The sequence below is a fragment of the Bos indicus x Bos taurus genome, chromosome 6 (assembly GCF_003369695.1).
Source record: "Bos indicus x Bos taurus breed Angus x Brahman F1 hybrid chromosome 6, Bos_hybrid_MaternalHap_v2.0, whole genome shotgun sequence".
Classification (NCBI taxonomy): Eukaryota; Metazoa; Chordata; class Mammalia; order Artiodactyla; family Bovidae; genus Bos; species Bos indicus x Bos taurus.
The window spans coordinates 42,244,043-42,257,329 of record NC_040081.1 but is presented as its reverse complement, the minus strand read 5'-3'; the positions used below and the strand labels follow the sequence as shown (position 1 = coordinate 42,257,329).

Genomic DNA, 13,287 nt, shown 5'->3' with positions numbered 1-13,287 from the left:
CAGCGATGGAGTAAAACCCGCGAGGCAAGCAGTCTTGGCAGTTCTTTTGGGTTGAAGAGTGGATTTCTTAAGAGGATTCGTTTTCTCTTTTTTTCCACAAAGTAAAACTGGTGCGGGTGGACACACTCCTTCTTACAAACTCCATCTAGAAAGGAACCTTTTTCTTTAGGCTTTGTTCTTTGAAATGTTTGGTTTTCGTTTGGGAGCTTTCTTGTTTTCCATCATTTGTATTTGCTTTTGTCCCTCATAAGAAAGTAGCAGAGTGTGTGGTGTGTGTGCTTGTCTTTAAAAATTTTTATTTGAGTATAGCTGATTTTCATCATTGTGTTAGTTTCAGGTGTACAGCAAAGTGAATCAGTTATACACATACACACTCTTTTATTTTTTTAGATTCTTTTGAGTTTTTCTTCAGGGTTTGGGGTTTTTATTTTTAGGACATAATACCTCTTTCTGACATCTTGGAAACTAGTTTCCTAGTGATGATCTACTTTTTTAAAAGATTAATTGGCATTCTTTTAAAAGTGTGTACCATGGATAACTGATGTAGATTTATTGTATCATGTTAATTTAAACCATTAAAAAGGTAAATGGTCTAACATCAAGGCTTGGTACAAGTATTGTCTCAATCATTATTAAGTCCTTCCTGAGTAGCTGATCTAAATTTGTTTAGCAGATATTTATTAATTGCCCACACTGTTTTAGGATTGGGATTCATTGGTGAATCCCAATCCTTTGTTGTCAAAGGTCCTGTCTTTAAAGAGTTTATGTTGTGATGGGGAGAAATAGAATAGACATAGCAAGCCAATTGATAGCATAAGTACAAGTGCCCCTGCTCCAGGTTCCATCCTGCATGGTATGGAGGACTGACTCTACTATACCATTTTACGTACAGGACTTGAATGTCTGGATATTGGTGTTTGTGGGGGTCCTGGAACTAAAGGAATGACTGTACTATGGGTAAAGAAACATACAGCAGGGAGTGGCGTTTGTGCACCTATGCACTATGTATGTGAGTTTTGTATGGTGATAGTGTGAAGGCTTAGAGCAAGTGATTGAGCCTTGAGGAAAGAATATTATAGGCAGCCGGACCTGTAGGTGCAAAAGCTGTGCTGTGAAACATGTTGCTTGTGTTTGAGGAGCAGCAAGGAGACCAGAGTGAGGCCAAAGAGGTATTGGTGGGACAGATTCTAGAGAGTTACTGTAAGGACTTTGGCTTTCACTGTGAGCTACTGTGAGCAGTAGTCATGTATGGATGTGAGAGTTGGACTATAAAGAAAGCTGAGCGCCAAAGAATTGATGATTTTGAACTGTGGTGTTGGAGAAGACTCTTGAGAGTCCCTTGGACTGCAAGATCATCCAACCAGTCCATTCTAAAGGAAATCAGTCCTGAATATTCATTGAAAGGACTGATGCTGAAGCTAAAGCTCCAATACTTTGGGCACCTGATGGGAAGAACTGACTCACTGGAAAAGACCCTGATGTTGGGAAAGATTGATGGCAGGAGGAGAAGGGGATGACAGAGGATGAGACGGTTGGATGGCATCACTGACTCAATGGACATGAGTTTGAGTAAGCTCTGAGGGTTGGTGATGGACAGGGAGGCCTGGTGTGCTGCAGTCCATGGGGTCACAAAGAGTTCGGACATGACTGAGCGACTGAACTGACTGACTGACTGACTGACTGTGAGCAGAGGGGCTTCCCAGGTGGCGCTAGTGGTAAACAACTCATTTGCCAGTGCAGGAGACGAAAGAGATGCAGATTTGATTCCTGGGTCCAGACAGTCCCTTGAAGAAGGGCATAGCAACCCACTCCAGTATTCTTACCTGGAGAATCCCTTGGACGGAGGCGCCTGGCAGGCTTGATCCATTGGGTCTCAAAGAGTCAGACACGACTGAAGTGACTTAACACTCACGCACTGTAAGCAGATGCTCTGGCTGCTGGAATGAGGGGTTGGGATAAGGAGGAAGTAGGGAAGTGAAACGAAAGTTGCTCAGTTGTGTCCGACTTTTCGCAACCACATGGACTATACAGTCCATGGAATTCTCCAGGCCAGAATACTGGAGTGGGTAGCCTTTCCCTTCTCCAGGGTATCTTCCCAATCCAGAGATTGAAGCCAGGTCTCCCACATTGCAGGCAGATTCTTTACCACCTGGGCCACAAGAGAAGCCCAAGAATACTGGAGTGGGTAGCCTATCCCTTCTCCAGCAGATCTTCCCCACCCAGGAATCGAAACGGGGTCTGCTGCATTGCAGGCAGATTCTTTACCAACTGAGCTTTCAGTTCAGTTCAGTCACTGTCCAACTCTTTGCGACCCCATGAACCGCAGCATGCGAGGCCTCCCTGCCCATCACCAACTCCCGGAGTTCACCCAAACTCATGTCCATTGTGTCGGTGATGCTATCCAACCATCTCATCCTCTGTCGTCCCCTTCTCCTCCTGCCCTCAATCTTTCCCAGCGTCAGGGTCTTTTCAAATGAGTCAGCTCTTCTCATTAGGTGACCAAAGTATTGGAGTGTCAGCTTCAACATCAGTTCTTCCAAAGAACACGCAGGACTGATCTCCTTTAGGATGAGTTAGTTGGATCTTCTTGCAGTCCAAGGGACTCTCAAGAGTCTTCTCCAATACCGCAGTTCAAAAGCATCAATTCTTAGGCACCCAGCTTTCTTCATAGTCCAACTCTCACATCCATACATGACTATTGGAAAAGCAATAGCCTTGACTAGACAGACCTTTTTGTTTTTGAGCCTTCAGGGAAGTGTTAAATCTAAGGTAATTTAAAGCCCATAATCTCTGTTTAGAGACTAGTGCCTCACCTGGACTGGTGGTTGTCCAACTTTGTGTGCAGTAGAATCACTTGGGAGGACTTGATAAAGCACAGACTAGAGCTCCTGATACTGTGTTGGTTTTTGATGTGGCTGTGAGATGTCCAGATGTAGGTGTTGAGTTAGACAGCTGTGTATGCAATAGGGAACTCAAGGGAATGGTGAGGTTGGGCTACAGATACAGTTGTGAGCCTAGAGAGGGGTGGTGATGATTGCCTCAGAGAAAGTAGTTGTGGCACACAGGCTTTAGTTGCCCACGGGGTGTAACATCTTCCCAGCCTAGGGATCAAACCCGCGTCCCCTCCATTGGCATGCAGATTCTTACCCACTCTCCCACCAGGGAAGAAAGACTTAGCTCTTTTAACAACTGTTAAGATACTCCTTTAATTTTGTTTATGCAATTCTTGTGTGCCTTTTCGTTTATATTTTAATGATACAACATTCAGATTTAGCTGTATATCCTCAACTTAGACTTGTGTTTACTAAGTCTGGAAGTTGTGGGTTGGTAAAGGCAGGGAGGGAGGGCAATGTTAAATGAAAGAATTTGACTATAAATATCTTTTGGCAATGCCTGATTAATATGGCTATTATTAAATATTATATAATATGTCAAGGATTTTTTATTATTGAAGAAAAAGTGCATCTTTAAATCATATTATAGTCCTCGGTTATTCATGAGAGGTATTTTGTAGAAACACATGCAGTACATCATTGACCACAAATTTATGTACTGCTTTAGCTAAATCACTTCCCGTTGTAGATACTCTTTAAAATCTGATAACTGAAACATATGTATTAAAAAAATAGAACTGACATTGTATATTTCTTTTTGCAGAACTTTTTGCTTATATAGGTCAAAAACATTGATTCAGGTTTTTCCTAAAATCGTATCTTTGCAATAAAGAATTGGGGTCGGTTGTGGTGGGGGAGGTGGGTGGGGAGATGAGAACTAATAAATTGAGCCTGAGGACTAGTTGTAATTCATGGGACTAAAAATAGTGGGAACAGAATTTGTATTAAAATTTTCAACATACAAAAAATTGAAAGAATGATGTAGTAATCTCCCACATTACCAATTTACCTACTCAGTCATTAATAACAGCACGTCATCATTGTTTTCCTTTATATTGGAGTATGCCTACATATACTTGTTTGCTGAATGATTTGAAAGTCACTTGCAGACATCATGACCTTCTGCTTTTATTGAGAAATATTAGTGCTTATGAATGAGATGCAGCAGTTTCTACATTGTCTGACTATGAATATATCCTAATAATTTTGTGGCTAGCTGTAATTGACTAAAAAGACTTTTATGGTGAGGGTCAGGTAGTGTAATCCTGTCTCTCAGCCATGGTTTACTTTTCCATCCATTTATCATCTGTCCCAGCCTGTTCTGGCTGCTGTAACGAGATGCCATGAGCTGGGTGGCTTATGAACAGCAGACATGTATATCTCTCAGTTCTGGAGGCTGAGAAATCCAAGATCAAGGCTCTGGCAGGTTTGGTGTCTGGTAAGGGCCCACTTCCTACTTGGCCGTCTTTTTGCTGCAGTTTCTCTCATGTAGTGGAAGGGGAAGCGGGAACTCTCTGGGCCACTTTTACAAAGGTATTAACCTCATTCATGAAGTCTCTACTCTTATAACCTATTCACCTCCCAAAGGCCCCATCTTTGTGGAACATAAAATCTGAGTTCTGATTAATGAAATACTTACTTAGTAATGGTAACCAGAATAGACTCTATACTATGTTAAAAGAATGTTTCCTGTATTTTATAAATACAGGTATTTGCAAGGTACTTGGGGGTTCAGTTTTATGTAGAAGAACCTGGCTCTGATTTGTAGGGGGGGTGGAGTGGGATTGCGGTTTTGCTCCTGGCTTACAGCAGAAGGCTTAATGCATAAGGTTGAGTGTGAGACATGGAGAAGGCAGAACAGGGTTTGTTGGTGGATGTTTATGTGCACAGGCGTCACTGGTTGCGCCTCCAGGGAAGAGTTCTTGAGAATTTCTGGTCAACTTCCATCGCCCGGTATGAAACAGCATTGAGAGCACAGGAGGCCAGTGTGGATGGCACTGGGTTGTGGAGAGAGTGTGGGTTTTCAACAGCGACTGACCAGTGCAGTGAGGAGCAGAGAGCCAGTTTCTTCAGGCTGTTTTTGTGAAATTGCCAGGAAACCTGCCTACAAACCAGTCCTAGTGGTGCAGCTTTGTCTATATTGATAGTTTGAATGAGCCATTAAGGAAAAAGAGCATGTTATGAAGCAGGCCAGACAACGGTTAGTTTTCATCCCCTGATGTCAGTAAAATTGAACGTGCCTCCCTCACTTGATGACAGGAAACACATGGATCTGAGCCCACTGCAGTGACTTCCCCAGTGTCCTTTTCTTAAGCGCCAGTAGACCAAACAGGTCAGATGCCTGAGGAAGTGAACTGAGTATTTTTCTGTTGAGTAGTTTAGGCTGCTTCTCACAGGCTAGACTGCCCATGGTAGGGCAGTAGTGACAAATGATCCCAGAGACACGTCACCTCAGTGTTGTGATAACAGGCGGCACCAGTGGTCCAGGATCTGCTTTCAGGAAAGCTTTTTATTTCTCAAATAAGTGAGGTACTGAAGGACCCGAGAGGTACATGCTACCCTGGGTTTGTATTGCCCTTTGCTCTGCATTTTTGCATTGTTTCACCAACTCAGTGTGTGTGGGGGGGGGTGGGGGTGGGGGGTGTAAGTCACTTTAGTCTTGTCCCACTCTTTGAGACCCTGTGGACTGTAGCCCATCAGGTTCCTGTGTCCATGGGATTCTCCAGGCAAGAATACTGGGGTGGATTGCTATGCCCTCCTCCAAGGATCTTCCTGACCCAGGGATTATGTTTACTGCATTGGCATGCGGGTTCTTTACCACTAGCGCTACCTCGGAAGTCCAGTTATGAGAATAATGATGGATAATTAGGATTGACGTCAGAAGCTCACACATACATGGAAGGGAAAATGTTGCCTTTGTTTGGGAAAGACTCCCAGGTGAAGAGAAGTTGGGAAGGGTTTCTGTTCACAGTCGACCTGAGGTGCTCTGAGAGATGACCAGAGGCCACTCAGGCCTCCAGTGGGCAAGGTTATGAGTGAGTCCTGATGAATGGGCCCACTTTGGGTGTCTAGTAGAGTTGAACTGTGGGCCAGCCATTGGCTGGCCTGTGGGAAGCAGGCCACTGTTCTCCTTCTCAGTGCTCCTGCGGCTGAGGATCACTCTCTACAGATGTTAGCTGGACTCTTGTGTGGGGTGACTGGAGAGTTTCAGCTGAGCCCAAGCAGAACCTTTGAAAGTGAAAGTTTCTCAGGTGTGTCCGACTCTTTGCAACCCCATGGACTATACAGTCCATGGAATTCTCCAGACCAGAATACTGGAGTGGGTAGCCTTTCCCTTCTCCTGATCTTCCCAACCCAGGGATTGAACCCAGGTTTTCCGCATTGCAGGTGGATTCTTTACCTGCTGAGCCCAAGCAAGCAGAACCTTTAGTGATGGGCCACATCTGCCCTGGAGGAAGGATCTGGCTGTGATGCTCACTGCTGCCCCCAGTGGTGGTGTGCTGGCATGCAAGGGCCAAGCACTGGAGGAGAGTGGGGATACAGTAGCCTCCCCACCCCATCCGAGGTTTCAGTTTCCACAGTTTTATTTACTCATGGTCAACTACAGGTGGAAAATATTAAATGGAAACTTCCAGAAATAAACAATTCCTATGTTTTAAATTACACACCATTCTGAATAGTGTGATGAAATCTCACACCACCCCACCCAGGGCGTGAATCAACCCTTTGTCCCTCACATCCTGCTCCTCAGTCCCTTAGTAGCCATTCCAGTTATCAGATCCACTGTCAAGATATCTCAGTTTGTGTTCAGGTCAGCCTCATTTTATTCAGTAACAGCTCCAAAGCACGAGAGTACTGATGCTGACTGTTTGGATGTGCTGAAGAGAAGCTATATGACACTTCTTTTAAGTTAAATGGTGAAAGTTCTTGACTTAATAAGGAGAGAAAAAAACTGTATGCTGAGGTTGCTAAGATCCATGGTAGGAATGACTCTTTCTCTAAAATTGTGACCAAAAAAATTGTACTCGTTTTGCTGTTATATCTCACATTGCAAAAGTTATGGTCACAGTTGTGGTAAGTGCTGAGGGAAAAGGCATTGCGTGCATGTTAAGTCACTTGGTCGTGTCCGACTCTGTACAACCCTATGGACTGTAGCCTGCCAGGTTCCTCTGTCCGTGGGATTTCCCAGGCAAGAATACTGGAGTGGGTTGCCATGCCCTCTTCCTGGGGATCTTCCTGACCCACGGATCAAACCTTTGTCTCTTATATCTCCTGTATTGGCAGGCAGGTTCTATACCACTGGCAAAAATGGAAAAGGCATTGCATTTGTACAGTAAGATATTTTGAAAGAGAAAGACCGATTTTATAAACTTTTATCATGTTGTTATAATTCTGTTTAATTGTTGTTGATCGCTTACTGTGCCTAATTTACAAATTTTGTCATAGATATGTATGTATAGAAAAAAGGCATAGTATATAAAGGATTCGGCACTATTTCAGTTTCAGGCGTGCACTGGGAGTCTTGGAACGTATTCCACATGGATGGGGGGACTGCTGTCCGTTGTGATTGCTGTCAGATGCCATTGCATGGAGGACTGGTGCATCTTGGCTTTGAGCTGTATACTGTGAAATAACACACTGTTTTATAGAAAGCCTCGCCTTAGAAGTCCTGGGAGGAAGAAATATTAACAACCAAATGGTGTGAATTTTAGAGTGTATAGTTTTGAAAACGATTTGAAAATTTTTAATTTAATTATCCTTGTCACCAATACAGTCTGATTTATTTCAATAATTAAAGTGTAACATACTAAGGAAGAGACTGTAAAAATAATGTATAAGATTGTCATTTAGTCATAACTTTGAATTGGACTAATGCTATGCTATGCTAAGTCACTTCAGTTGTTTCCGACTCTGTGCGACCCCATAGGTGGCAGCCCACCAGGCTCCCCCATCCCTGGGATTCTCCAGGCAAGAACACTGGAGTGGGTTGCCATTTCCTTCTCCAGTGCATGAAAGTGAAAAGTGAAAGTGAAGTCGCTTAGTCCTGTCCAACTCTTAGTGACCCCATGGATTGCAGCCTAACAGGCTCCTCCGTCCATGGGATTTTCCAAGCAAGAGTACTGGAGTGGGGTGCCATTGCCTTCTCCGGAATTGGAGTAATACTAAGATGCATATTGCCCCACACAAATGGCTTCAGAACCAGATTTCTTGATTTTGAATTCTTGCTCTTCTACTTACTACTGGGCTGATTTTAGCTTAGCCTGTTTGGCCTCAGTTTCCTCCCATTCCTATTACTGTCATTGCTGTTTTCTGTACAGCAGATAAGTGCAGTATGCCTAAATAGTTCTTACAGTGTTGAGATGTAAGTAACTTTTATTTTGTCTTTAACAGGGACCTCCGAAACAATCTTATTAGTAGTATAGACCCAGGTGCCTTTTGGGGACTGTCATCGCTAAAAAGATTGTAAGTGTTTGAATTGCTGGCTTATGAATGTGAACCATTCCTTTTTAAGTAACTGTTAATGTACTTCAAACTTTAACACGATAAAAAAGTGGCTTTTTAATAATTTTTAGAAGTTCGTCTAGCCGGGTCTAAGATAGAAAAGCAGACTGTTTAAAGTAAGTAGCTCAGAAGGCAATTTATTTATACAGCAGTTTGATTTGTTGGTGGTAGATGGTTACATCCCTCTTATGGTAATAAAATGATTATGGTTGGCTTTGCCAGTGGGCATGATCTGTAGATGAGTTTCAATTTACGAATGCATTTAAACAATCTATTGTAAATGCCCTAAAAATTGAGGCCTCTTTCTATTAATGATTTCAAAATCTTGCCAATTTCCTATGTATTTTATCTGTATGTTATTTCAAAATCTAAAGACCAGTTTTTATTACTTCCGAGACTAAGCACTCTTGCTTTCCTTATCGTGTTCTTGTCACAACTACTTTGTGAGAGTGCTTATATTTTAGAGGTCACCTGGTGCTTAAGCCATGTGGACTGCGCCACTACCCTTCATTCCTTCTGAATGCGTTTATTGAGTGCTGACTGCTTATTATGCTTGGACTTCCCTGGAAGAACTCACAGACTCTTAGGGGCAAATCGATAGTGAAAATACATCCTAAATAATGTTACTAATCTGCCGGGGAAAGGAGGGACCACCTGAGATGGGAATGACCTCCATGAGAGCAGCCAGCCTTTAGACTTGACTTTGCTCCTGAGGGGTGAGTATGTATTGAAGAGTAACAGAAAGAGCACTGTAAGCAGAGTAGACACAGGTGTGAAAAGAACATGTTCTTTGACCAAAGCATTAAGTAGAAAGGGGAAAAGAACATTGGAATGTAAGGTTAGTCAGAAAGAGACCAGGCTTTTGATGACCTCCTGCCATGTTGAAGAATTTCGAATCTATTATTTAGACAGTGGAGGGCTGGCAAAACTTTTTCAGTATGGAGTTGATGTGATCAGATTAGTGACATCAGGGCTGCAGTGGATCAAGCTGGGTTTAGACGTCAGTGAAAGTATTATCAACGTATAGAAATGTAATTGAAGTGGAAGGACAAATCGGCATCAATTCAGTTCAACAAAAATTTATCAAGTTCATCCTCTGTGCCCAGTAGTGACCAGCCTCCAGAGATACAAAGGTAACTAACTCAGGAACCGCTTGGAAGGTTTGCAGTCTAGTGGAATTATGTACACCAACCAAGATCTTGGGTTTGGGTTTGGAATATACTTCCAGAGAGATGGAGCCCTAGCTGGTGTTCAGCTGTTAAGGGTCTTTGAAGCTGTTGGGACTTGCCAGACTGACACAAGCAGGAGCATGGAACGTGGCCATCAACAGGCTACATGCATCCCCAGAAACAGTCCTTAGGGAGTGGAGGGGCAGCAGCCAGCTGAGCTTGATTTATAACAATGAGTCATTTTCTCTGTGCTTCTTACTGGGACAAACTGACCCCTTGTTTGGATGGAATGTGAGTCCTCACGTAGGGAGAAGGAGTAGGAGTGTAGCTGCTAGAGCTGCCCTATCAAGCTCTGGGGCTGAGGCTAAAGCATTTTTATTTCAACTGTCCTTCCTGGTGATTCTGATGCTAAAGCTGGAGAATTACTACAACTAGTTGTTCCAAGAGGAGGGAGGAGGGTGGTATCATATGGCCAGACAAGTCCACTTATTCTCACCTTCTCTGATCACGTGACTGTCCGTGTTCTGCTTTCTGATAATAGGGAGCTTAATATGATAGTATCTGCATGTTGAGGTAGAGATTGAAGGAAACTCAACTCTTAATAAAAAGCAGCTTCATCAGGCTCTTTCAAGCATACTGCAAAATAGCCTGTGTTCTCCATCAGTTCTTTATCCTTCAGTAAATAGTTTTTCACATATTGCTATCCAAAATGAATTTAAAATTTTCTTGTTCAGTAGCACTTAATTTAATTACCATGATTGTCCCAGATGTTGCTTTAGCATTTTTTCATTGCATTACACATTAAGTAGTCTCTGGTGCTCATGTCTAGGAAGGTAATTGTCATTTATAATCTTCCCACTAGAAAATTCGGTCTTAATTCCAAACAGCTAACTTGGTATACAGCTTGCAAGCTGAGAGAGTTCTGTATGAAAACTCCATGAGATAGAAAGGTATCTGCTAGTCACTTCTTGACTACAGGCACTTTTTCTTATGAGGCCTTAAATCATTCAGTTGTGCATCTCACTCAGCAGCTGCATATAAAGTGTTTCTGTCAGTGTCCCATACCTTTACTTTATAGATAATTTGGATCAGGAAGATTAAGTCAGTGGCTTTCTGGAGAATAAACTATCAGAAGTAGGTAAAACCTAGACCCATTCAGTTTCTCTTTTGCTTTATCAACAAAATTCAAGCTGATTCTCAATTCAAATGAAAACTCATTATCAGTACCTAAATTCCATTTTAAATAGGTATAGCTGTAATGAAATTGTTTCCCAAAGAATCAATGGTAATTACACCATTTAAAACTCAGAACTGAGACAAGATAATGAATAGAACTCAAAATGCTTGTTTAAGCAACACTTCACACGATGATGCCTCATTTTCTTAAATAGTAAAGCCCAGAAATAGAAGGAAAATCAGCCGGAATAAAGAAAAGTCCCACACGATTAAATACTTAGCTTTAATATTCTGAGGAGCTAGAGCATAATGAATGTAGATAAAAACTTGTATTGCTTAACATATTTTTTTAAATCAAAAGTTGCCATAAGAAAGGGAAAACAGAGCTATGAAATTTTTGAATACTAGGGATTACCTAAACTAGCTTTTAAAATATCTAAAGGAAAAAATTAATGAGTGGGTACTGAATTCAAATATGAAGTCTTTGTAATTTCTATCAGACTAATACCTCCCCCCCCATTACCAAGTGTATAATTTAGAATCTGACAGTTTTAGTTTAGAAATGGTTGGTATAAGTCTCTAAAGAGTAACTCAGTGAAATTCAAAGAATATGTCCTTCTCTATTACAGAGAATAATACAGACAGTGAAGAAAATACGAGAAAAATATTTTTTAAAGTTTGGCTTAGAAAGCTTGTTTTACTTCTTTTATTGAAATAAAAAATGACCAATAATCCCAAATCTTAATAACTGAGAAAAACAAAGATTCATTGTTTTAGGGCTTTCATAGTAAATCCACTGATGGGAAATGATGAAAGCTATGCTCTCTTATTTGAAGAAATAGTTATCTCCTAATTAAAATAAATCTTAATTGAAGTATAAAATTGTGTTCACTGTGCTTGGTATGAATAAAAATAGTGTGGAAAGAACAAAATACTAAACTTATTACAGATAAAAGGGAAAAAGTTACCTACATTGAGGAGGAGAAAAAAAAAATGGTTTCAAAGTAACATTTGATAGGAACTATAAGAAGTTTAGGAGTGACTGAAAAAATATGGGCCATTACCTAGATATTGTGATAAAGTAATTTGGCTTGGAGCCTAAATGACAGATCTGTAAAGTAAAAGCTAGCTCAGTTGTTTTTTCATTACAGTCAAAACTTCTGAGTATTTAAGGAATGAAGTTAGCATTAAGTTTCACTTGTTCTTGAGGAAATAAAAGTTTGGGGATTGTGATAATGTACCTTTTTACCCGTTGTCTCTTGGATGTTGCCTTAGATCAGCTCTGTTCCCTAACTTACCAGCGTGATGAGCTGTGTATATCATCACAGGCAGTAAGATAGATTGGTTTTATCTTGAGTCATTTTCCAGGAGTAAATGGCTTTAAATATTGAGGGCACTGTAATTAAACAGCAGTTAGTTTTCTACGTGCCAGAAGTAAGTGAAAGCAAGGATTATTTCTTCTCTCAGTGCTGTACTTGAGATAGGTGAATATGTTAGAGATGCTTAAAAGAAAAGTCTTGTGTGATACCTGGGTGCCATTCTTGAATATGAAATGTATGAAACCTTCATTAACCAGGAGAACTAATTGAAGATACTTTTCCCCTTTCTCCTTAGGGATCTGACAAACAACCGAATAGGATGTCTGAATGCAGATATATTCCGAGGACTCACCAATCTGGTTAGGCTGTAAGTACCTCTGTCTTCCATATTGTAATACAAGGAAGCATATGAACCAGTACCCACATTTTTATGACCACTTATATGTTTAACATTAAAATAGCAACTGTAGAGGTTATAGAACTGGTAGGGGGATAGTTCAGTTCAGTCACTCAGTCATGTCCAACTCTTTACGACCCCATGGACTGTAGCATGCCAGGCCTCCCTGTCCATTACCAGCTCCTAAAGCTTGCTCAAACTCATGTCCATTGAGTTGGTGATGCCATCCAACCATCTCATCCTCTGTCATCCTGTTCTTCTCCTGCCTTCAACCTTTCCCTGGGAAAGATTGAAGGTAGGGGATAAGGAGCTGGAAATTTAATCATGGAGATATAATGTCATCAGAATATAATAATGCATGACATCCACTGCTCCACATACACATGCACACACGCGATGTAGTATGTGTGCATAGTGGACCTAGAGAATAGGTCCATATTGAGACACATGATCAAAAGCTTTGATGGTTTGGGAAAATTTCTTTGAAGAGGTGAATATTGAGCTAATGGTCCAGATCCTTAGAAGGGAAAAGAAGTCAAGCAAATGATAGAAATCAGAGCGAGGCCAGTTTGTCAAGGTGAAAGCTGATAGTCTTATGCATAGACTGACCATTGAAGTCACTCCTCTGACCTTGTGTTTATAGGTGACCTCTCAAGCTTTTCTGTTTTTTGTCTGTACAGTAGGATTAATAGTACCTCAAAGTTATTAGAAGGATTAATTAGCATTTGAATTATCTATACCTGTTTCTTATAATTTATATCTAATATAAATGGAGAACTTTGTATATATCATCAAATATATTTTAGTTTTATTTTTAAAGTTAAGAATCT

General features: G+C 41.2%; 1 protein-coding gene across 2 annotated transcripts in view; it reads left to right on the top strand.

Annotated features, from left to right (window-relative positions):
* The window catches only part of ADGRA3 (adhesion G protein-coupled receptor A3), a 132,304-nt gene that overhangs the window by 40,620 nt on the left and 78,397 nt on the right, over positions 1–13,287 (top strand). For both annotated transcript variants that reach the window (XM_027544170.1, XM_027544171.1), the window contains exons 3-4: positions 8,286–8,357; positions 12,356–12,427. In XM_027544170.1, coding sequence (XP_027399971.1) covers positions 8,286–8,357; positions 12,356–12,427 — 144 coding nt within the window. The remainder of the gene's footprint in view (positions 1–8,285; positions 8,358–12,355; positions 12,428–13,287) is intronic.